Source organism: Osmerus eperlanus, chromosome 23 (genome assembly GCF_963692335.1).
Source record: "Osmerus eperlanus chromosome 23, fOsmEpe2.1, whole genome shotgun sequence".
Taxonomy (NCBI): domain Eukaryota; kingdom Metazoa; phylum Chordata; class Actinopteri; order Osmeriformes; family Osmeridae; genus Osmerus; species Osmerus eperlanus.
This window is the reverse complement of record NC_085040.1, coordinates 2,069,692-2,092,706: the sequence shown is the minus strand read 5'-3', so window position 1 is coordinate 2,092,706 and position 23,015 is coordinate 2,069,692. Positions and strand designations below refer to the sequence as shown.

Below are 23,015 nucleotides of genomic sequence, written 5' to 3'. Positions count from 1 at the left end.
TCTCTCACAGTAAGCAGACAGTGAATCCATATTGGGTCTCCAGCAGGTTTCTGTCACCTTCTCTCTCATCCTCCCTCCCTTCATCTTCCCCTTCAGGCGCGAGCGATTCCCCTCCTCACCCACAGAGCTCTATAAAAGCCGTGTGTCCTGAGCTCTTCCTGTCCTCTGTCATCGGTCTCCGTCGTCACCTGCCCGTCAATCTCTCCTCCATCCGCACAGGTAAGTGTTTCGTCACAGTTTTCACATCAGTTGATCTTGCTCTTGAATCTTGGTGTGCTGCTCTGAGTTTGTTTGTACGTGTGTACAGAATGTTCCATGGAGGACGGAGTTCTGGTTCTGTTGGGAGTTCTAATGGATTCTTCTTCTCCTCCAGAACAAAGTTCATCCGGTACAGCTGGTTTCCATGGGGACCACAGGCGCGACAAGAATCCTCCAGTTGAGCGTGTTCTTGGGAGTCTTTGTGGATGCCGCTTTCTTCTTCACAGGTGTGTGTGTGTGAGAGAGAGATCTACCTAAAACATATTCCTGTCACACTTCATAAATTGTTTACACAGCCTCGTCTGATTGATCGAGTCAATGTCCAGTAGGGTTTGTGTATGCTTCGGTGTGTCTATGTCTGAGACGGGCCAGTCAGTGACTGTTCTATTTGGGGCTGCCTGTTGCGTGCCTGTCTCCAGGGTCGCACAGTTCCAAGTGTGACAGCACGGTGGATTCCCTGGACTTAAGCTACCTCCTGTGGTGGAGCTGTTCCCTGGACAACCCAAACACCACCTACACCGTCCAGACCAAACAGCAGGGGTGGGCCTGAGCTCAGTACACGCACACACACGCGCACACACCACGGAGCTTACGGAAAATCAGACCGAATGAATGCCGGAGGGTTATGTACACCCAGCACGTGTCTGAGCCTCACATTGTCCTCAGAGAAAACGAGAGGAAGTAGATGATGGTAGTGTTTTAGAGAAGAGGTTGAGTAAGATGGAGATGGGTTGAGAGCGAGAGAGGGGAAGTGGAAGAGGAGATGGTTGAGGGAGGAAGGAGAAATCGAGAGCAGAGGAGGGAAAGTGGTAGCAGGAGAGAAGAGATGCTACACATTTACATTATCACCACAGCCCAAAGTCCAAATGTGTGTGTATATGTGAAGGTTTTAAAGGAGAGTTTTCTTCTTTGAATTTATGCAAAAAGCTAATTTGTGTGTGTGTGTGCGCGCGCTCCAGTGAGCCATGGCTGAACGTGACAGGGTGTGTGCGTGTGTCGTCCCCCCACTGTGACCTGACCCGAGTCTTCCCGGACCTGAACCTGTACCACCTGATCCGCCTGGGGCTGCATGTGGGCCCACAGGACCTGGTGTGGACAGAGCCACGCTCCCTGGACCACGAGGACTTCAGTCAGTACCGGGAAAGCACACACTTCCATGCATGCTTCATCATCTGTGAACACCATATCTACAGGGGTCTATTGGCATAGATATCTTACCAATGCCAAAAAGTAGCCTATTGTATATCTGAAATAGTAATTTAGCTTACTGATAGTGATGTTAGTTTGTGTGCTTAATGTGTTTTTTCTTCTTCACTGTGTTTCTAACTCCCAGTCTTCAGCCCTCCCTCGGTCTCCGTCTCCCTGGACAAGGCTGTGCTGGTTGTGGAGGTGCAGTTCCCATGTTCAGCCAGCAGGAGGTGCTCTCTGAGGAGCTGCTGTCCTGTGTCAGAGTTCATCGACCCCTGGACCACCATCACCGTCTACAACCAGCTCAACCTCTCCCAATACCAGGTACTCCTCTTCCTAACACCTCTCTCACTGTGTGTTTCTGTATTGTTACAGTCTCTGTAATTTGATTATTTTGTTAACTTCCGCTGTGATTGGCTCGCTGTGAGATTCCGTTTACTAACTTCCGCTGTGATTGGCTGATTTCTTTGTAGAGGCGGACTGTGTGGACCCTGGACGTGGTGGCCAGGGAGGAGTTCTCAGATCTGGCTGCAGGACAAGTCTTCTGCGCTGTGGCCAACTTCTCCCTCCAACCCCGCTCCTTCACCCCAGCATCCTCCCCCTCCTCACCTCCCCAGTGTGTCCCCACAGCCCCGAGACCAGGTGAGGCCTCAATCTGCAACACTGGGATTGGTGAATGCTTGGCCCCATGACCAGGAAATGATCTCACAACCGATCTGTTCTTCCGTATCCTGCCGCCATTTTGACTGGACATTCCAAGATGTTGAGATTCAGGCTTGTCAGTGTTTGTAAGCAGTGTGAGGTGTGTAAGGTCAGCGTGCTGTTGTCTGGATGTGCAGGTTATCAGCAGCCTGTGTGGGTGTGGACGGGGGTGAGTTGTGCCCTCCTCTTCCCTCCCCTCCTCCTCCTCCTGGTCCTTCTGAGACGGACTCGCACACCGGACATGACAGAGGAGCTCCCCAAGGCGCTGGTACCCTCTGATGTAACTCACTCTCTTTTTACCTTCATTTACTGTTTACACACACACGTAACTAAACACTGACTGTGTGTGTGTGTATTCTTTAGGTGTCCCTCTATGAGCCTGTGTCCACTGACGCCGTCCACCTCAGTGACGTCCACCTGGAGGTTCTAGAAGATCGCATGTCCATCCTTTCCTCCTCCGCCTACGTCAACACGGACACCCAGGAGCAGGCCTCGAGCCTGGGGGACGAGTGCATTCTCAGCCCCCTTTCCTAGTGAGCCCACGTGGGGCTGAACTCGGGCCGTGAAGGGATGGAGCTCAGCGGCCTGGTGTCAAGCCACAAGCACATCACCCAACCCAACAGTGTACCTCTCTTCACTACGTCGACCCGTGCCACAAAGACTCCATCTCAGCACCCAGGACCAGAGGCGGAGCCTTCATCGCCAGGCAACCAGAGGCGGAGCCTTCATCGCCAGGCAACCAGAGGCTTCCGGGGGAGCTCTGGGAGGTTTGGATCCAGCTCTGAGAGAGGGAGAGAAGGTGGAGAGGGAGCAGAGATGCTGGTCCAGTCCAGGGATCTCAAGGTTCTGGAGGAGGAGGTACCAGGCTCTGAGCCAGAGCCCGGTGCCATCTACAGAGGTGAGGCTCAGAGATGGGATAAAAAACCCAACAACATTTGATTCCAGAGATATTGATTATGGGGTGCTGTTCACCGTGGAACATTCAGAACCCTCTAAATCTCCCCACAGCCCACTTGCTGGCTCACAGCCCTCTTCTTCAGCGGTGGTACGGTCCAGACCACCCATTAATCAACACGAAACAAACTCAAACTTTTGGCATCACCGCCCTCGCCCCCCTCCGCCGACATATGTTCTGCCCATACCTCCTCACATTCTCTAACAAGCGGTTGTTTTCTTCATTCGCTGAGTCACTGTTGCCTCTAACCCCCCCCCCCCCCCCCCCCCCCCCGCTCATCGCCCCCCCATCCTGGGACCCGGAGCAAAGGACACCCTCTCTCATTCCCTTTCTGCTGCCCGCTGCACCTTTTCCGGAACATTTGGAAACCGCGGGGGGTGCTCGCCATCAGGATATGGACACTGAGTTTCTCGACATAAGATGTTGATGTGTATATTAGCGGGGGGGGGGAGCGGGGCCAAACCCTAACCCTGTCAGTCGTACAGTCATCCCCTCCAAGTTCCAACAGAGAAATCTCAGACCTCTAACAATTCTGGACCAGCTTTTTATTGGTTAAGCTGTATTTGCAGTCAGTCGGGTGGAACCCCCTCAGTGATGCCCCCCGCCCCCCCTCCCCCGTAACTACGGCCACGTTTTAATCCTCCACAATGCAGCCATCCTTTCTTCCTACCCTGGGCTAATCCCTGATCAGAGAGAGAGAGAGAGAGAGCGAGAGAGAGCGAGCGAGAGCGAGCGAGAGAGAGCGAGAGAGAGCGAGAGAGACACACACAGAGAGAGAGAGAGAGAGAGAGAGAGACAGAGAACGCATGATTAGCAGACTGGGCACTTGAATCCATCCATGTCATGTTAGATTAGGTGTTTTTCCACACTGTGTTAAAGTGAAGGTCTGAATGCTATTGACTTCCATGCGCCTCCTGACAAGAAATGCTGAGTCCTTTTGCTCAATGACTCACACAGCTAAAGTGACATATACTATCGACAGACGCCTGCTTGGTGAGTGCGAATTCTAATAGTCCAGCTGGTCTTCAGCCCTGGTCCTCAGGGCCTCACTGTCCTGCTAGGTTCTAGAGGTTCCCTGCTCCAACGCTCCTGATTCAAATGAACGGGTCTTTGTCGAGCTCAACGACCCGTTCATTTGAATCAGGAGCGTTGGAGCAGGGAAACATCTAGAACATGCAGGACAGTGGGCCCTGAGGACCAGGGCTGAAGACCGCTGGTTTAGAATTGACACTCTTTGGTGTACTGACCTGTAAACACATGAGAAAATGATGCCACTGACTCAGTCTCGCTAGTGTATCAGAAGTGTGTTGTTTATTTGGCCATACATTGAATTTTCATTATATATAATATATACAAACGCTAACATAACAAAGGCATGATCAGTCCATGTTTTGCTGTCTTGCAGTAGAGGTTGGCACTGCACTCTTGGCCTCTGTTCAGCGGAACAGCCGTGTCTCACGCGCGTGCACACACACACACCTGGCACCTGCAGGGACACGGCAGGATGGGGGGCCTTCGGTTTCTACGGCAACAGTGCTCTCGCTCCCTCCATGGTTTTTGCCAGTTCACTCGAATCTCGTCGGTTCTGTTCATCTGCGCCAGTACTGCAGAGACGACACACACACACCTCACATTAACACACACACTGCCTGGCTCTGGTCTTTCTTAAACACTCTTGTTTTCCCTTTCTCACTCACACACTCACTCACATACACACTCACATACACACACAGAGCACTTAGGGTTACAAGATGAGTTAAAACACCTGGATTACAGAATTTAAGATCAGGGATTAATACGAGGGTGACATCAACTCTTAGAGAGGTGAACCCACCTGGGCGAACTTGTGGATCTGCTCCACCACAGCAGCAAACAGAGCCCCCACACTCTCGTCTATCAGACTCTGCATGTAGTGGACCGCCTCTTCGTCCGACAGGTCCAATCGGAACTTGTCCTGCACCTGGATAGGGGAGGGGACAGAACGCGTTTGATGGTAACGAACCAATATAGCGAGGTTGGTGTCTGCTTTACAAGGAGGGTGTGTGTGTGTGTCCTCTCACCTTCTTAACAGTCTTGTCGGGCTCCAGTGCTATATCAGGAATGTTGGCATCCACCATGAGAGAGAACAGATTCAGGATGAGGTTGGAGTACCTGGGGAGAGGGGGAGGAGTCTGTAAGCTGCTGATGTCACAGTGTGGAAGGGACTGTCTGTGTGTGTGTGTGTTTCCCCTACCTGCGGAGGTGAAGGAAGGCAGTGTAACACTGCTTCCTGAACTCCTGGTACTGCTCGCTCTGCATGCCCCCCATGCCCTCCACCATCTCCTTGCTCAGCTTCATGGGCGGGGGGAGGGGCTTGGGGTCGCGACCCAGGATGTAGCCAAAGTCAATATGGAACAACTTCCCTGAAGGGAGACGGAGGCAGACGGGGAGAGAATGTTTGAGTAGGGAACTGGAAGTTACATTTACATTACATTTTACATTTAGTCATTTAGCAGACGCTCTTATCCAGAGCGACTTACAGTAAGTACAGGGACATTCCCCCCAAGGCAAGTAGGGTGAAGTGCCTTGCCCAAGGACACAATGTCATTTGGCACGGCTGGGATTCGAACCAGCAACCTTCTGATTACTAGCCTGATTCCCTAACCGTTCTGACATGAAGTTAAGTGTAACTCTCCTTAGCGTGTGTGTTGGTCTGTTACCGGTCTTGGTTAGTAGCAGGTTGTCCAGATGTCTGTCTCCCACTCCAAGGATGTACGTTATGACGCAGTAACCAGCTGGGTTAAAGGAAAAACAGAGAGATATCGCTGGACTCAGTTCTATTGGACAGCATGGTTGCATGAGTGACACTTTGACCAATAGGATGGCCAGTGGCGGTGAAGTGGGAGGGCCTTAGAGGGAGAGCACTCACCACAGCTCTTAACGTAGGTGTCCATCACCTCTGGGCTGATGCCATAGGGCCCCTTCTCACTAGGGGCGTGTTTTCTGAAGAAGCTCTAATGAGAAGAGCAAAACAATAATATAGTTTAAGAATTGAAGTAAGAACAAGACTGTTGACAGTTTCTACTCAGACACAGAAGGTATCCAAAATAACTCAAAAGTTTGAACAATTTCCTACCTGGATGTTGCCTTCGGTGGCCAGTACCTCTGCCACAGGAACTGACTGGACAAACTGCATGAACCCTGAAAAGGGTTAGCACAAAACGTACAAGGTCAAAGATCACGTTGCACACTTCCTGTCCAGAGATATAAAAAAAATATATATATATGAAGAAAACACAAAACGGTGCTCGCCGTGTTTGGTGCTGGTGGCCAGAACTTTGTATGGGGTCAACTTCAGGTCCAAGTTCTCTTTCCTCAAGAGCTGAGAGAGAAAGCAAATATCACTTGTGTGTCTCTTATAAAGGCACACACATTGCACCTGCTTAAATATGGCTACTGTGTACAGTGCTGGTCCTAGCACATTTGGCACCCTAGGCAAGGCTTGTCTCTACCCCCCCACCACGGACATATGACATGCCGCGGTTGGCGCCCTCTGCTGGTAGTGCATTTGAAAAAACTTACTTGAAAATTGTATGCACTCGGGGAAATTTCCACCCCTCCTCTTCATGCTGCCCTAGGCGGCTGCCTATGTCGCCTATAGCAAGGACCAGTACTGACTGTGTACTACGGGTTAGCTATGATCACCTAGCATATGTGGAGAGTGTGTGTGTGTGTGTGTGAGTGTGTTGAAACCTTGTCCATGAGGGAGATGATCTGCAGGATGAGCTGGTCCTGTCTCAGGTCGTCCCCGTGCTTGAAGATGACGGGGTACATGGCCCCGTCCTCCGTCTTGAAGATCAGCTTGGCCGGCATCAGGGCGCTCTGACGGAGGAGAACACACGGGAGGTTACTGGTTAGTGGTGGTGGAGAGGGTGTAACCACCTCTTACCATACGTTTTCAAATAGAAGAGAGAAACGTCTAGAACAGGGGTGGGCAACCCTGGTCCTCAGGTGCCCCTGTCCTGCATGTTTTAGATGTTTCCCTGCTCCAGCACACCTGATTCAAATGAATGGTCATAAGCAGGCTTCTACAGAGCTTGATAACAACCCATTAATTTGAAACAGGTGTGCTGGAGCAGGGAAACATCTAAAACATGCAGGACAGGGGCACCTGAGGACCAGGGTTGCCCACCCCTGGTCTAGAAGGAGAAAGGCAGAGGAGGAGATGGAGAAGGGAGGGAGGATGAGGAGGGACACGGTTGTTGAGGGGCACGGATGAAGGAGACAGAGGGGGAGGATGTGTCTCCAGGGTGGTGTCTCACCTTGAAGAGCGTGGCGGTGTCGGGCACGATGCCCCTGATCCTGACCTGGGGCTCCAGGGGCAGGGGGATGGGCTCGATCTCAGACAGGTTCACCTTCTCGTTGTCGGCCAGCAGGGCCTGCAGGCGCTCCGTCTGACACACAGGGGGCGCCGCCACGTTACAAGGCTTCATCATGGTGCCAGAGAGAGGGGCTATGAGCCTATCTCACTCTACCAGAGAGGGGCTCTGAGCCTGTCTCACTCTACCAGAGAGGGGCTCTGAGCCTGTCTCACTCTACCAGAGAGGGGCTCTGAGCCTGTCTCACTCTACCAGAGAGGGGCTCTGAGCCTCTCACACTCTACCAGAGAGGGGCTCTGAGCCTGTCTCACTCTACCAGAGAGGGGCTCTGAGCCTGTCTCACTCTACCAGAGAGGGGCTCTGAGCCTGTCTCACTCTACCAGAGAGGGGCTCTGAGCCTGTCTCACTCTACCAGAGAGGGGCTCTTAGCCTGTCTCACTCTACCAGAGAGGGGCTCTGAGCCTGTCTCACTCTACCAGAGAGGGGCTCTGAGCCTGTCTCACTCTACCAGAGAGGGGCTCTGAGCCTGTCTCACTCTACCAGAGAGGGGCTCTGAGCCTGTCTCACTCTACCAGAGAGGGGCTCTGAGCCTGTCTCACTCTACCAGAGAGGGGCTCTGAGCCTGTCTCACTCTACCCGACTGCTCCACCTGACCGTCCTGTGTGTGTGTGTGTGTGTGTGAGAGTGTGTGTGTGTGTCCTACCTTTTTCTTGCGGTTGCCGCTCTCTCTCTGCACAGCCTTCATCAGCATCACCAGTCTGTCTACGAAGGTCTGCTGGGAGGCCAGCAGGGAGCGCATCACCCTCACACTCTTATCACCCTGAGAGAGCCAGAGAAAGGGAGAGCAAGAAAGAGGGAGAGAGAGGGACAATGGAGAGAGACAGTGAGGGAGGAAGAGCGGAGATGGACAGGGAGAGAGTGGAAAAGGGTCTAAGAGGAGAGGATGTGTGATTTCAACTCAAATCCCTGAGCAAAGGTGTGTTTAAACGGAGGCTCAGTGGCCCAGGGTGTGTGTGTCTAGGAGGGCGAGAGCGTGTGTGTGTGTGTGTGACTGTTCCAGCAGTGCTGGCAGCCTGACCTTGAGCAGAGCCTGGCTGAACCTCCTCATGACGTTCAGGTACATCTCGTGGGTCTTGGGGTCTCTCTGCTGGGTGTCCTGGTCCTCACACTCCACGATCACGTACCTGAGGAGGAGCACACTGGGTTACCACACACACACACAGGTGTGCACATGCACACTCACACACACACTCACTCACCAGTACAAGTAGTTGGCCAGGGTTGAGTTCTTGCAGGCTCTGGAGATGAGGAAGGTGCACAGATCCTGCTGCACAGGAGGAAGAACAAACTGTTTGGTTTTCTTCATGAGTAAGATTCCTCCCTCTGTCCCCCCCTCCATCTTCCTCTCCCCTCCCTCTTCCTCTCCCCTGCCTCTTACCTCCAGGCTCTCGTTGTCCGCTCCCTCCTTGCCCTTCTGTGTAGCAGGTGAGGGCACTGAGGGTCCTGTCTGGACCTGGGAACTGTACACACACACACACAAACACACACACAGGTCAGCACATTTAAGAACATGATGCCCCTGATATAATTTAGAGAATCAGCATGCAAGTTTCACAGAAGTGCTCTTCTGTACGAGGCTGGACCTTGGTCCTCCAGACCCAGACCCCCCCCCCCCCTGCTGACCTGTCCAGGTCCCCCAGCGTGGAGCTCTCTCCCAGGCCCTGGGAGTCCCTCTTGCTGCCCGGCTCCAGCCCTCCCTGGATGTCGTTGAAGTTCTCGTACTTCAGAGCCTGGACCAGCTGGAGCAGGTACATCAGAAGGTCCTGGAACACCGAGGAGAGGGGGGGGGGGGGGGGTGTCCTGGTTAACTTCAACATTAAACCCCCACACACACACACACACACACACACACGCACCTCGTCGTCGGCCTGCTGGAGGCGGGCCACGGCGTAGCGGCGGACGTCGGGGTTGGTGAACTGGGAGGAGAGCAGCTCCAGGGAGTCCTCCACGTCCATGGGCCTCCACTTCCCCAACAGCTCCAGGGCCTGCTTGGCCTCCTGGGCCAGAGCCCAGTTCACACACTTCAGGAACTTAGTCAGCGCCTGGATGAAGGGGAGAGGTGGATGGACACACACACACACACACACACACACACAGGTGTTAACAAACAGTAAATCAGCTGTTTGCTTCATGGAAAGGAGGCAAGCCTATCTTGCTGTGTAACGTGTGCACACACACACAGGTGTTAACATGTTTACAGGTAAATCAGCTGGTTGCGTCACAGAATGAGTGCACCCACACCCACATCCATACACACACACACACACACACACACACACGGGGGAGGAGGGGAGAGCACAGACCTTCTCCTGGGTGGTGAGGTAGTAACGGAACTTCCAGACCAGGTCCTGTTCCTCGGAGCTCAGCTGCTTGGTGGGAGGGTAGCTCACTATGATCTGAGACGAGAGATAGACTAGTGTGGGTGTACTGAGAAACACACACTAATATACATAAACATACATGCACACACACTAGCTTAGGTCCTGATGGTCTGAACTGATATCAACACACATACACACACACACACTAGCTTATGTCCTGAGGGTCTGAACTGATATCAACACACACACATTTACATTTTTTAGTCATTTAGCAGACGCTCTTATCCAGAGCGACTTACAGTAAGTACAGGGACATTCCCCCGAGGCAAGTAGGGTGAAGTGCCTTGCCCAAGGACACAACGTCAGTTGGCATGACCGGGAATCGAACTGGCAACCTTCGGATTACCAGCCCGATTCCCTCACCGCTCAGCCACCTGACTCACACACACACACACTAGCTTAGGCCCTGAGGGTCTGAACTGATATCAACACACACACACATACTAGCTTATGTCCTGATGGTCTGAACTGACATCAACACACACACACAAACTAGCAGAGGTACTGACGTTGAGCTGGTCCCTGGTGGCAGCGTTGGGTTTGAGGTCGTGGTCAGAGGGGCCGCTGCGCAGGCTGCGGGCCAGCTTGTGGTGTTTACTCTCCACCAGGTTCTCCTACGGCGAGGGAGGAGGGACAAAAAGGCAGAACGTCAACCACGTCTCAAAACGCTCCGACTTGAAGTGTTGATCATCCTAATAAACCTCATCGACGACGGCTCATAGCCTCTGTGTGTGTGTGTGTGTGTGGTCTCTCACCATGCACATCTGTGGGTCTGGGACTTTGACGATATCAGAGCTTGTGGGAACAGGAGAGGATTCGTCCCCATCCTGGAAGTGGGAGGGGCCAAGGAGAGTACGTGAACCAATCAGACCATCCCACCGACGACCCATCGAGCACACACAGCTCTGGGTGGATACATGTTATACCACTGTACTGTGTAATACCTACCTTCTCGTAGTACACAATGCTGTACTCTTTCTCTCCCGTTTTGACGCGAGGAAACTCCACCATTAGATACATAAAGTTGGAGCTGCGTTTCTCACTCTGTTGAAGTGATAAAGGGTGCTCTTGATTCGGTTTGACACTGAGATGTGTACATCTTAGCAGTTACAAGGTTTCGAACCGTAGCATAAATCAAACGCACCTCGTTGATCATCTCGATCTCCCTGAAGGTCAGACGGTCTAGCCAATCAACTTTCACCATGTGACCCTGTCTATGAGCCTTTGTCAACTGGAGAGAGAGAAGAAGAGAGAGAAAGACAGGAGGGAGGGAAGAAAGATAGAGCGAGTGAGAGAGAGAGAGAAGGAAAGGGGGTACAGAAAGACAGAGCAACAGGAGAGATGGATAGAGGTTAGCACCAAAAGTACAGCAACTGAGCCAACGTTAAAGCATTAACATGCGGTGTCACTACACAGCCAACCAGAGCGCAGCTTGGGTGCCAGTGGCCAATCCAGGTTTTGGAACGCACACACACAACAGCCAATCCTCTTAGAGAGTCAGTCAGTGTGGGTGTTGGAATACACAAGCACACCATTACTGAAGACCCCCACCCCCAAGCCCTGAGTGGTAGGCCTAGTTAGTAGTTGTTCACACCAACATCCCCAGGCTCAATGATGTACAGCCAGTCGTAGACACTGGGTTTAGTTTGCCCAACATTTACTGTAAAAGGACTTAAACAGATTAAACGAATGTTCTAACTAGACAAACTTGCTACTCTCCTATCTAAATGACAAGAGAAAAAACAGGCAATATGTCTCTCTCTCTCACACACACACACAGACAATCCATGCACTTCACTAAATAGACTGTGGCAATTGGCTGCACCAGTAGCACTTATGAGAGACCCTAATAAGTACACACAGATATAGACACGCACACACACGCGCATTCACACACGGCCAGCGTTCCACCGGCTCTCCTCCCAAAGCCTGTACTCACATCACTTAGTATCTGCAGGTCAGGGCCCTGGAACAGACCACGTTTTAGATACACCCTGTTACAAGAGGTTATCTCACACACACCAAGCACACAATGCCCACTCCATCAAATATGCTCTTTACCGCCTAACCTCTAGCTCTGCTTCTTACACACACACACCTCCCATTCTCCTGCCCTCAGTGCCCACCTTGGCCAGTCTGCCCATCTGGTCTTCTGCCAGGCTGCTGCTGGTGCGTCCTGGGGTGCTGGTCGGCTCACTTCCGTCCCCCTCCACCCCTGGCCACACCTTCAGGTCATGCATCCCCTGCCGGAACATTCTGTCAGAGAGAGAGAGAGAGAGAGAGAGAGAGAGAGAGAGAGAGAGAGAGAGAGAGAGAGAGAGAGAGAGAGAGAGAGAGAGAGAGAGAGAGAGAGAGAGAGAGAGGGGGGTGGTGGGAGAGAGAGGGAGAGAGAGAGAGGGGGGGAGAGAGAGGGGGGAGAGAGAGGGAAGATAGAGGGGAGAGAGGGAAAGAGAGAGGGAGAGAGAGAGAGAGGGGAGAGAGAGAGAGGGAGAGTGGTAGAGAGATGGAAAGAGGGAGAGAGGCACCCAACTTGTAGCTAGTGTCAGAATAGTCTTAAAATGCATCACCTTTACATGACTTATTCATGTGCTTTGCTTTGAATATATGCATGACACGCACACGGTCACTCACCCATATTTGCCGAAGAGGGTGACGGTGGTCCCGCCCACAGGCGTGGCCCTGCCCGGCCCGTACACGTCCCACACTGTGAGGGCCACCTGGGCACTCTGGGGCAGGTCGGGGTATTTGACCGGCAGCCGCAACCACTCGTTCCAGCTGAGGGAGGGGGGGGGGGGGGAGACATGGAGAGAAGGATGGAGGGAGAGTGTGGGAGGGAGTTAAAGAGGGATGGAAGTATACAATGATGTTGTAAAGTCATGAAGGCTTGTCAGACAGACACTCTGTTGGGATATTAGATACAGAAACAGTGATTTATTTACTATTTTCCAGTGTTCCAGTGTGTATGTGTGTTTTCTTCCTGTACACTCACTTCCAGCGTGTGCTGAAGGCCTTGTAGGAGGTCCGTACTGGCAGCGCCAGGGGCTTGCCCTCAGCAAACACCTGGCATGTGACGTACAGGTCGGAGCAGTTCTCCTGGTAGAGACCAGAGAAGCGTAGCATAGGGTCTTGGAGTAGACCCTTGTAGCTCTTCTGTTCCCTCTTGCCTTCAAGACTGCCTCTAGAGGAGAAAGGGTGAGAGGAGGAAGAGAGAGGAGGATGGGGGGGGTTAGGGTTGAGAGATGGGGGAAGTGGATGAGAAAATAGATGATAAAATATTCGTTTTTAACTGAAGGGGACGTTTTAAGTGTTCAACTGTCTTTTTTTTGCAGGGGTTGACCGGTGTTTACCAATAGTGAGCAATGACTTCAGTGAGCTTAAGTGAAGCAGTCAGTGCACTGACTGAGGTTAACAGTTGCGATAACTCATGTGACATAAGACCATTTTATTCCCGATCATAACAAGCAGCGAAACATCGCATGGTTTGTTGAGAATTATGAATATCATTTTACTATACCCATTCGGTGGTACTCGGCTTGTTAACGGTCGTCACGAGAGGCCCGCGAGCCCATGGTGGAATGTGCATGATGTCAACAACGAACAGATTGTGTTCTAAGAGCCCTCGCAGGGCACGTTATGCCTGATATACTTGTCATAGTTGCCGAGCTCGCTTGCGTAAATATTCAACAAACAACTAACGTAACCGAGACGCGTTAGGGCCAGTTACTAAAATATGAATTATAAGTAGTCTATCTTGTTAGAGTTGACATACTATCAGCATCTTCTACGAGGAAGCTAAACATAGGGATTTGATGACATCTTCACCAGTTGGCTTTGAATAGCCTTACTGAATTACTTATCAAACCAAACCACTTACATTTTGAGTTGAACATTGATATCCAAGTCACAGCTGTAGACATAGTTAAACTTCTCTGTGTCCATCTTCCAGAAAATAAAACACACTAAAACAGTTTCAGATTGTATTCGAGCAGAGGGCTTCGAACAAGGCCTCTGCTCACTTCGAATACCCTAAAGCTGTCTGGTAAGCTATAGCTAACTAGCTAGTTGGCATATTCAAACCAGGACAACAATGGTCTATAAATTAGTTAGAAAATAGATCTATCCAAATATCACAATAAATATTTGATAGTCTTGATTTTAAGGAATGACATTATAAGAAGGCGTCTGTCCGGGCATGATGTTGTGTTTTTGTCAGCAAACGCAACAACCGAAAGCTTGTGTCAGGGAAAAGCAATCGTTAGCCGATTAACTGTCAACAAGAGACATCGCCGTCAATCGTTTTACTCAAGAGTCGATTTGTCGAGCCTTAAAATGTTAACTTTCTTCCTGGATGAAAAAAATGACATTGGGGCGGAGTCTTAAATCAAACGTTAAAGCGATATACTCCTAATTTGATGTCTTGCTTTACACAATTTCTTAAGCATATAAATCATATTATCAATGTTTTAACCATACAATGTTTCAAGTATAATGGCTAAAGTAGGCATTACATTAGGTGTTCTCTCCGCTCTATTCTCTCCAGAACTGTCTCTGACCCCTCCTTGAATCCCAGTTTATATAACTTTGAGGGATGACTCAGTCCGTAAGGAAGGTCTAATCGTAGCCGTGTGCCAGGTCGCCACGCTCCACTAATTATTAAATAGCTGTTAAAATGGACAAGCCCCATTGCTTACCTGGTGTGGCAGGCGACAGGCTCACAGTAGGGTGTGTGTGTGTGTTTGTGTGTATATTGGAAAACTGCTGTCTGATGCAGATGCGTTCCTGTGTTGATGTTGTGATGAAAAGCGTTCTGTAGTGGTTTATATGGTAAAATTATTGTAGGGGTAAATTGGTGTTGCTGTGGTTACCGGTGGCGTCTGGGACTAGTAGTCTGGAAGGCAGGAACATTACGTCTCATTTCCTAATCATTCCTCGGCAAGTCTCCACACCACATATTTTCATCGCTTCTTCAACGTCCTACAATAAACAAACATGTTATCCAGGAAACATGTTTTTAATGAACATTGCCGGACAGAGACCTGTTTATGGTGATGATGACACCATCTGCAGAAAAGTCTAGAAAACTACCATGATGACAGTTCTCTGAAATGTCAGTGTCAAAATGTCACCAATAAACGCACACACATGCCACCAGTTACTTAACACCCATGAGGACCGGCGGGGTGTGTGCGCAATACACACTTCATCATGAAGTAAAGATACAAGATGGAAAAGAACACCTCCCTAGTCAACACCTCTTCAGAGCAGGGTGACGATCCATCTCCAGCTTAGTCGTATAGGACCCTTGGGCTTTGATATAGAGGAGAAACCAAAACTGCTGTTATGCTGGTGAGGAGTTGGTGTCACAGGGCCCAAGACCCCTTTGGAAGTGAAGTTGAAATATCTGCGTAGATACAGAGGGACAACTGAGTCATTTTGAACACACACACACACACACACACACAAACAGACACAAGAAGACATTCCAATCTATGTGGTAGCACCCCTGGCCAAGGAAGGAGACCCATCAACACTCTTTGACTACTGCTGGAGAATGAGGGAACATGCACATAAAACAGCCTTGTGAGGCCCCGGGGCCCCCTCTTCTCTCTGAGATGGTCCATTCCCTCATTGCAGGTTTTTCCTATGATCTCTAAGCTCAAGAGTTGATAGTGAAAGTGAAGATGAGCTCATGTTTGGTTTAGGCTCAGGGAGCGTTGCCGTGGCGCTAGCAACCTCGGACCTCCCGTTGTCAGATGGTCACATGACCAAGGATGACTTCCACCACCCCATCCAGACAGTCACATGACAGGAGAGGATGGACCTGTGGATGTCCGCCTGTGTTTACTCCAACAAATAATCTCTCACATCTTGTAGTCACTGACACACAAACACGCTCACAGACACACACACACACAGACACACACAGACACCTGTACCAGGAGCCATAGCTCTATAAAAGTCTAATCCTGTTTTTATGAGCTTCCTCCTCCCAAACATCCAGTCTTCATCCATCCTCTCCTGTGTGTGTGTGTGTGTGTGTGTGTGTCTGCTCCTCCTGGGGTCGTCGCGCTGGATAGAACCTGCATGAGGTCACAGTGTGGAGACACTGCCATGACATCATCAACATGAGCTCACGCTATCTTCCAAAGGAGGCAGATAGGGGTCAGTGAAAGCAGTAGGCCGGTGCATATGTGTGTATACATACATGCATGCATGTGTGTCTGTGCACACATGTTTGCGTGTTACAGCTCTTAGTAACCACAGTTACACATCTGGTGGGTAAAGATGAAACGGCATCGTACAATCATACAGAACACATGTGGACTAGTGGTTTAATCGTTGACGTTGTGTCGCTTTTTGAAGAAGAACGAAGGACTTAGGGCCTGAAAGCCTCAGACCCAGTCTGAATCATGTCAGGCCAACCATGTCAGCCATTCCCTACTTTACTGGTTCTCTTTGGACCTCACCTCTGTCTCCTCCCCCCTTCACCTCTCTCCTCCCTCTCTCACCTCTCTTCCATCCCTCCCTCTTAGTCATAGCCCAATGTGTCAGTGTTTCTATCATTTAAGGGGGTCATGCCCGACGGAGCGCAGCGCGGTGATCTCCGGAGTGCCAAAACTGTGCCAAGACACAGCCTTTTTCCCCTCACCCCCCCCCCCCCAGCAGCCTCCTCCCCACCTCCACCACCACACCACCAGCACCACCACCCCCAAACCACACACACACGCCTCCCCTCCTTGTGGCGTCCCTCTCTACGCCCCCCCGTCCAAGCGGGGGTGGCGTCCGGACCCACCCCTGCCCCCCGCGCTCGTAAAGATCCGGAGGAGGTATATATGAAGGTGTGAGGAGCACAGGGGACTGACAGAAGTGGAAGAGGCAGCAGAAGAAGATGAAGAGCGCTGTGAGGACCTGGCCGCTGACCCTTCTGATGGGGACCCTGCTGTGGGCCACCTGCTCCACGGCACCCATGCAGTGTCACTTCAACTCCAGAGGTGAGATTCCGGTTCCTGCAGAGGACATCTCGAGTCCGTTTCTTTATCGATACATCTTCACTTCAGATCTGAGGGATTATCTCAGGGCTGAACAATGGTTTAGGAGACTGTTAGGGGTTGTCAAGTTGTCCGACCGCATCCAAGTTAAATCGCGAGCGTTTGAGCTGGTTTTATCAGCTTGGATTCCTCCAGTTGTAGAAATCCTTAGGAGAGTTCTTCTCTGTTTCCTTCTCAGCGTTGTGTGAGTATGAGGGGAAGCACTTCTCTCTGGGGGAGACTTGGATGGAGAACGGCTGTCTCCAGTGCACCTGTCTGCACCCAGTAGGAGTGGGTTGCTGTGAGACGTGAGTACTGAGATGCCCCCGACAGGGCTGTGTAACTGACCTGCAGGGCTGTGTAACTGACACGCAGGGCTGTGTAACTGACACGCAGGGCTGTGTAACTGACAAACCAACCAAACAAGAAGCACACACATGCCGTCTCATCAAGTAGAGGACCAGAGCTCAGGTCGCGGTATTGTAATCCTTCTCTCCCTCCTGTCTCCATGCAGAGTGCATCGCCCCGTGGACTTCCCCTCGTGGTGTGAGGTGCGTGTGGAGATGCTGACCTGTAAGGTGTCCCTGGTCCAGACCGCTGACCCCAGGCTCGCCTGCTCCCCCGGGGACAACAACTTCCTGGACCCCAGGCAGGGGGGTCATTTCAACCTTCCCCTGGGGGAGTGGGGCCGGTAGGACGCCAGTTCAGGCCCAGGGAGACGGAAGGAACTAGCGGAACCCGATGGAACACAATGAAGCTTCCTCTCGTCTCGCTTTCTGTCTGCTGGTCTGTGCAACATAGCTCTATCAGTTTCTCCCTTCTTGTATATCGCATAAACATAACCATTAACGGGGTTAGAATAATGTGGGGGGGGGGGGGGGGGGTTTGTTGGCGACAGGGCTGCTTTAGTCCATAGCGGTTCTCAGTGGAGTAATACATATGGGGGACGCTGCTGTTGTATTGACTTAACTGAGAAGTATGTTTCCACCTCACCACAGGACAACCAAGAAAACTAGTATAAAATTGGAAGACTGAGGGTAAAACTGCACCATTTTTTCTCAAAACGCAACTGAATATTCAATTAAAGTATGACATACAGTAAGCCTTCAGTTATTAACGGATGTACTACTGTAAATATGCACCAATAGTAATATATATGGTATAATGGCTCTTGTATGCATCCTGTTCTGTATCGCTTCTCACTTTTTCTCAAAAATAAAATCCTTCAAAAAGTATTTCCTTTACCTGCGTTGTTGGAAATCACCCGGTCTCTGCACTTGTTTTACTCATCAAATTCAAAACCACCGCTTTTATTTTCCTGACTGCGTGAAACAGTCCGGTTCACTATAAAAAAACTGCAAAAACATTTCATGGGGGCTGAAAGACAGCAGGTTTTGAAAAGGGAGTCACACAAGAAATACAGAAAAGTAAAAACGACTCTTTACATTGGTCAACTCTCAGTCACTGAGAGAAGAAAACGTGCACACAACTGGATGCACGCTATAACATACTTGTTAAAATACTGAGATCAAATGGAAAAGATACTCTCTTCATTTATGAAAAACTTTGCATGATTCTGCATATACAACTGTCCTTTGTCCCTGACATTCACCCTTATCCTCTGCTGAGAACTCTTCATGCCTTGCTTAGACAGACACGCGCGCGTGTCCGCACGCACACACACACACACACACACACCACACACACACAGCAAAGTGAGCGTCAGTTAATATCAAACATCAAAAGCACACATATTCACACAGTCAAATATTGATGCTGTTGGTCCCTGAAAACTGGGACACGTGAGATGCCAGTGCGGGGTTGGTGGGGAGAACTTTGATTGGAAGATCCCAACTGAAAGTGTCAACGTCCACATGCTCCGCCCCCATCCACACAGTGACCTCCGATTGGTTCTTCAGAACAGTGGGCGGCTCCATAGGCTCTCTGGCGGTGACAAACTCAAAGTGCAGCTTCCACCTCAGGGTCACTGTGAACAAAGGCAGTCTTGATTCATACACATCCGTGCCATCAGCGGTTTGGCAGGGTGGTTAAAGAGCTGGGTGCTTGGGTAGGCAGACTGGCTACGTTCAAGGACAGGTTAGATTATAGAAGAACTGCTCAATACCAGTCATCTACTGGGCTGTCATGCAATGCCAAATAACGAGCAACACTGGGAAATCAACATTCCCATCGAACTGACAACATTCACCAGTACAAACCCCCCCCCCCCACAAAGTCTGACATTTTGAGACAGTTTGAATAATATATATAAATAAACAAGCCACATGACATTCATAGGTAATCCTCCCAACTAGGGTTTTGCAGAAACGCTATAGCATCTGTGTTCGTATCGACTTTTTCCAGACACAACTTCAGATACACCCGCACCCCAAACGAACCCTTCAAGCCCACAGACACCCATCGACTCAATGGTAAACGAGATGCGGGTCCAGAGAGAGAGGCTGACCTATGTCTGTGCTGAAGCCCGGCGTGACGTTGAGGGGGATGGGCAGGGAGAAGTGGCTGGAGGCCGTGTGGAGGCAGGACTCCAGGTGGCGCCCGTGACCCGTGGTGCTGAGCGGCTGACCCGGCCGGCGCTGGTACGGCTGCTGGATCTCCTCCTCGCTCTGCAGGCTCACAGAGTACTGAGGGAGACACACAGAACACACACACACAGACACACACAGACAAACACAGAGACACACAGACAAACACAGAGACACACAGACAAACACAGAGACACACAGAGACACACAGACAAACACAGAGACACACAGACAGACAAACACAGACGCTTATTTAATCCTCTAGACACGTGAATGTCTTATTTTCTGACAAACCACATTAAAAGACATTATACACTAAAACACACACACCTGCAAACAAGGAATATCGCCTTCTGAAAAGTTGAACGTGCCGATGATGTCCTCCCCTAGCCGGTATACAGTCTTGAATATGCAGAACTTGGCCACCTTCCCTCTCATGTTGGTAATGTTGAATAGGTCTGTAAGTCACAGGGGCCAAAGGTCATTTACAAATCTTACAAACTCTATGATGGTTACTATCAAGCAATGCTGCTTAAGCACCACCGATTGAAGCATAAAGGAAAATAAAAATTCAACAGTCACTGACAGTATAGGACATACAGATGGCAAAACATGAATACAAACAGACAGGCATGAGGGGGGACAGACAGGTTTCCCCACCACACAAGCAGGCAGGCAGATAGACAGAAACAGATAGGCAGGCAGACAGACAGGCGGCCTTACGGGGGTAGCGGCGTGAGGTGGTGATCATCAGCATCTCCAGGGCTCTCTCCAGGGGCCTGGCGTCCCTGCGGCCCACCTCCTCCTCCTCCAGGAAGGGGTTGGAGGGGGCCACCTCCTCGTCCTGGGGGAACGGGGGCTCTGGCATGCCTACGGTAGGTCACGAGGGACAAAAACAACATGTTTACCACGCAGTATGCGCACCCTTGATCTGTTGCTCAGATCAGATGATAGTTGCGGTTGAAATTGATTGATATCCAACAACAACAACAACAACAACAACAAAAAAGCTGTTTAATGTTTAACAGTTTTTGGTTGGGCTTCTGTGACTTCAAGTTCAAGTCTTTTTTTGACTTCTGTCTTCTGTCTACCTGTGCGTGTGCGAGTTGGCAGGACAGACAGCTTAGCTCACCGTTCAGGACCAGGACCCTGAAGGGAACCCTCAGCAGCTTAATGGGGGAGTTGACCCTCTGGCAGCCAATGGTCAGCTTGTACACGTACTTCACTGCCTGACCCCGAAAACTGGGGGGTCCGTCGCTGGGTACCACCTCGCTGTAGGAGTCTGGTAGAGGGAGACGAGAGGAAGGGGAGATATGAGCTTGGGTGTGTGAGTGTTGGGGGGGTGGGGGGGGGGGTTCTGAGCATAAAGAGCAAGTATGAGTGTGAGGATATGAGGTGAAAAAGTACAACTTTCTCAATCCTGACACAGTCATAGAGAACAAGAGTTGTGTTCTCACAGGTTTTGCTCTCTCCAGGGTCCAAGCGCAGGTCACAGAACAGTATCTTGGGCGGCGTGTCCAGCATGCACTGCCCTCGCTCTCCTGGTGAAAGAATGAGACAAGTCCGTTGAGAAATTTCGGCAGTGGTTGCCAGGTTTTAGGGCCGAAAAAACCCTTTTGAGAGCAGGCGGTGTTGCTTAGGCCTGTAATCTGCATCACAAGGACTTTTACACTCTTGGCTCAGACAGACTCGATTTGTACAGTAGCAGCCAAGTCATATGATCTGAAAGCAAAAGGATCAATGGTGTACAAAGGTTAAGGTATGGTTCTCAATGCTGACTGGAACCTTTTATGAGAGAACCAGAGAAGACAAGAGTACCCTTTTAAACGTATGAACCAGTCATGATGAAAAACATCAAATATTAACTGTCAAGTATATTCTTAAAGATATTCATAACTCCTCTATAGTCCCCATCTCTCTCCTTTACTCCACTCTTCCTTTCCCCGTTCTGTCCATCCCTCCCTCACCTCTGCTGGGGATCAGGACAGTGTCACTGTCCGCCTGGACGTCCTGCTTGGTGCCCTGGGCTGGCAGTGCCACCCTGCTCTCGCTAGCGTGGAACTGGCAATGGATCTGGGCGCTGGCCCATGCCAGCATCTCACTGGCACAGGAAAAAAAAAAAAAGTGTTTTTTTCCCCCAGGGGGTACTTGTATGACAGTGATGAATATTTCAGGGTAATGTGCTGGGTAGTGTTGTGTTTGTGTCCAGATAACATGCATGTACCTAGAGAGAAAGAGAGAGGAATTACTGCTGATACCTGCTAGCGGACGTGGAGAGGTGGGACATGGGGTTTGTAAAGGTGATGAGGCACTCCATCGCCTCTCCGGCCAGGAACACCGGGCCTCGCGCCATGGAGGCCACCACCTCAATCATCTGCACACAGGAGAATTGAATAATGTTATGTACAGGGTAATCTAGACAGTAATCTTCAGTCTACAATAATATGACTCGACTTTGCTGAATTAGCATTTTCTAGCTAACTCGGATAGGACGCTTGAGAGTCGTTTTGGTTATTATAGGCAAGAAACGCCGATTAAAGCAGCAAGTAGCGCAGCAAATAACACTGCTTACTGCAAACGACCCTTATTTTCGCTCTGTAACCTTTTAGCTAAATCCCCGCTAATGCAATTTACTACTTTCCTCGTAACATATCATTATCATCAAGGTAACAAGCTAGACTATCTAACTTGCGAATTTCAATTACGAACTAGCCTTCGCCGCACATATGACTTACACTGGTCAAGTTTGGAAATCAATGCGAGAGCAGAGAGATCTTACAATAATATAAATATGAACCGTACAAATTTCTTTTTGGTACCGGGGAACACTAAACTTCAACAGAACCTTGCAATCGAAAACAAAACATTCAGTTTTAGAGGTGGACGACTACACTTTAACCCTGGGTTATAAAGTTTAACCATTCTGCATGAACGGCCATTTGGAAGCGCATTGGGAGAAGGCTATTACATAAATTCCCCAATTGGTATTTAACAAATGTCATTATGTGTACAATCTTTTATCATTTTGAAACAAAAAAGTAATCCCACAAGAAATGTCGATAGTGACATGTTTTCTTGGCCATCCAAAACGAGCTCCGTGGCACATTCGGCGTAAAACGGGGAATGTTTCTACAGAAAGGAGAGTAGCGCTTCTTCGAAATATGTTTGGGACATGAATAACTGTCCATATTCTTCTAGAACATAAATCAGCAACTCAACTACATATAATATCATATTTAAATAAGTGTAATAGATGACAGAAATCATGTCTTGCAAAAGAGATAAGGACAGTGATGCAGAGATCCCCTTCGCTCCCGGCGTCAGTTGGTTCAGTCTGTGAGAGGCGGAGGATTAGTTGATTTTCGGTGCAGATTGAAACTACTGTAATTGATTTGCATGTCGACTGCCCATACTTTATGGACTCACGGGGCACGGATCTTCTGTCGGCACTGTGATTAAATTCTGAAATACACCGCTCGTAAACGCTGATAATCCTCGGAGCTACTTGTCAGACATTGTCCATGTTCCTTGCTAACTGG

The 23,015-nt window shown here is 50.1% G+C and overlaps 4 protein-coding genes across 8 annotated transcripts; 2 read left to right on the top strand and 2 right to left on the bottom strand.

Annotated features, from left to right (window-relative positions):
• The first annotated feature begins 222 nt into the window (after positions 1-222).
• si:dkeyp-75h12.7 (uncharacterized) lies at positions 223-2,682 on the top strand. Its single transcript, XM_062449967.1, has 7 exons — positions 223-485; positions 678-798; positions 1,218-1,387; positions 1,592-1,770; positions 1,920-2,088; positions 2,286-2,416; positions 2,512-2,682. The coding sequence occupies exons 1-7, from the start codon at positions 404-406 to the stop codon at positions 2,680-2,682; spliced, it is 1,023 nt and encodes a 340-aa protein (XP_062305951.1). The 5' UTR covers positions 223-403.
• A 1,710-nt stretch (positions 2,683-4,392) lies between these two features.
• On the bottom strand, positions 4,393-14,145 carry pik3c3 (phosphatidylinositol 3-kinase, catalytic subunit type 3). 3 transcript variants are annotated; one of them, XM_062449394.1, is made up of 26 exons: positions 13,777-14,145; positions 12,892-13,080; positions 12,534-12,677; positions 12,029-12,158; positions 11,842-11,868; positions 11,047-11,133; positions 10,851-10,946; positions 10,658-10,729; positions 10,412-10,516; positions 9,825-9,917; positions 9,378-9,563; positions 9,145-9,284; positions 8,900-8,981; positions 8,721-8,788; positions 8,540-8,645; positions 8,165-8,281; positions 7,405-7,536; positions 6,836-6,964; positions 6,395-6,464; positions 6,219-6,283; positions 6,012-6,096; positions 5,803-5,877; positions 5,337-5,505; positions 5,164-5,254; positions 4,938-5,063; positions 4,393-4,707 (listed from the first exon to the last, which is right to left on the bottom strand). In XM_062449394.1, the coding sequence occupies exons 1-26, from the start codon at positions 13,839-13,841 to the stop codon at positions 4,693-4,695; spliced, it is 2,664 nt and encodes an 887-aa protein (XP_062305378.1). In that variant the 5' UTR covers positions 13,842-14,145; the 3' UTR covers positions 4,393-4,692. The 3 variants fall into 3 exon arrangements, with proteins under 3 accessions (XP_062305378.1, XP_062305379.1, XP_062305380.1); XM_062449395.1 differs by having other exon boundaries at positions 8,721-8,785; XM_062449396.1 differs by lacking the exon at positions 11,842-11,868.
• A 2,646-nt stretch (positions 14,146-16,791) lies between these two features.
• Positions 16,792-17,625, top strand: msmp1 (microseminoprotein, prostate associated 1). The gene is made up of 3 exons (XM_062449966.1): positions 16,792-16,894; positions 17,130-17,238; positions 17,445-17,625. Exons 1-3 carry the CDS (start codon positions 16,792-16,794, stop codon positions 17,623-17,625), a joined length of 393 nt encoding a protein of 130 aa, XP_062305950.1.
• A 594-nt stretch (positions 17,626-18,219) lies between these two features.
• rgp1 (GP1 homolog, RAB6A GEF complex partner 1) lies at positions 18,220-22,904 on the bottom strand. 3 transcript variants are annotated; one of them, XM_062449416.1, is made up of 10 exons: positions 22,735-22,904; positions 21,735-21,841; positions 21,444-21,577; positions 20,934-21,017; positions 20,609-20,758; positions 20,200-20,346; positions 19,807-19,934; positions 19,398-19,575; positions 18,642-18,917; positions 18,220-18,596 (listed from the first exon to the last, which is right to left on the bottom strand). In XM_062449416.1, exons 1-9 carry the CDS (start codon positions 22,741-22,743, stop codon positions 18,694-18,696), a joined length of 1,161 nt encoding a protein of 386 aa, XP_062305400.1. In that variant the 5' UTR covers positions 22,744-22,904; the 3' UTR covers positions 18,220-18,596; positions 18,642-18,693. The 3 variants fall into 3 exon arrangements, with proteins under 3 accessions (XP_062305400.1, XP_062305399.1, XP_062305398.1); XM_062449415.1 differs by lacking the exon at positions 22,735-22,904 and adding an exon at positions 22,212-22,567 and having other exon boundaries at positions 21,735-21,850; XM_062449414.1 differs by lacking the exons at positions 18,220-18,596; positions 22,735-22,904 and adding an exon at positions 22,214-22,566 and having other exon boundaries at positions 18,623-18,917; positions 21,735-21,850.
• Between the last annotated feature and the right edge of the window lie 111 nt (positions 22,905-23,015).

What these genes read in the sequence shown, in the direction of transcription:
- si:dkeyp-75h12.7 (XM_062449967.1), top strand. Translation starts at nt 404, where the DNA reads ATGGGGACCACAGGCGCGACAAGAATCCTCCAGTTGAGCGTGTTCTTG. An exon ending in TGCCGCTTTCTTCTTCACAG is followed by an intron (nt 486 to 677) that starts GTGTGTGTGTGT and finishes GCCTGTCTCCAG; the next exon opens with GGTCGCACAGTTCCAAGTGT. An exon ending in AGGAGCTCCCCAAGGCGCTG is followed by an intron (nt 2,417 to 2,511) that starts GTACCCTCTGAT and finishes TGTATTCTTTAG; the next exon opens with GTGTCCCTCTATGAGCCTGT.
- pik3c3 (XM_062449394.1), bottom strand. Translation starts at nt 13,841, where the DNA reads ATGGACACAGAGAAGTTTAACTATGTCTACAGCTGTGACTTGGATATC. An exon ending in ACCTCACCACCCAGGAGAAG is followed by an intron (nt 9,564 to 9,824) that starts GTCTGTGCTCTC and finishes CCCTTCATCCAG; the next exon opens with GCGCTGACTAAGTTCCTGAA. An exon ending in CTGGCCAACTACTTGTACTG is followed by an intron (nt 8,646 to 8,720) that starts GTGAGTGAGTGT and finishes GCTCCTCCTCAG; the next exon opens with GTACGTGATCGTGGAGTGTG.
- msmp1 (XM_062449966.1), top strand. Translation starts at nt 16,792, where the DNA reads ATGAAGAGCGCTGTGAGGACCTGGCCGCTGACCCTTCTGATGGGGACC. An exon ending in GTGTCACTTCAACTCCAGAG is followed by an intron (nt 16,895 to 17,129) that starts GTGAGATTCCGG and finishes TTTCCTTCTCAG; the next exon opens with CGTTGTGTGAGTATGAGGGG. An exon ending in GGAGTGGGTTGCTGTGAGAC is followed by an intron (nt 17,239 to 17,444) that starts GTGAGTACTGAG and finishes GTCTCCATGCAG; the next exon opens with AGTGCATCGCCCCGTGGACT.
- rgp1 (XM_062449416.1), bottom strand. An exon ending in CAGGGTCCTGGTCCTGAACG is followed by an intron (nt 20,347 to 20,608) that starts GTGAGCTAAGCT and finishes GACCTACCGTAG; the next exon opens with GCATGCCAGAGCCCCCGTTC. An exon ending in GCGATATTCCTTGTTTGCAG is followed by an intron (nt 19,576 to 19,806) that starts GTGTGTGTGTTT and finishes TGTCTCCCTCAG; the next exon opens with TACTCTGTGAGCCTGCAGAG.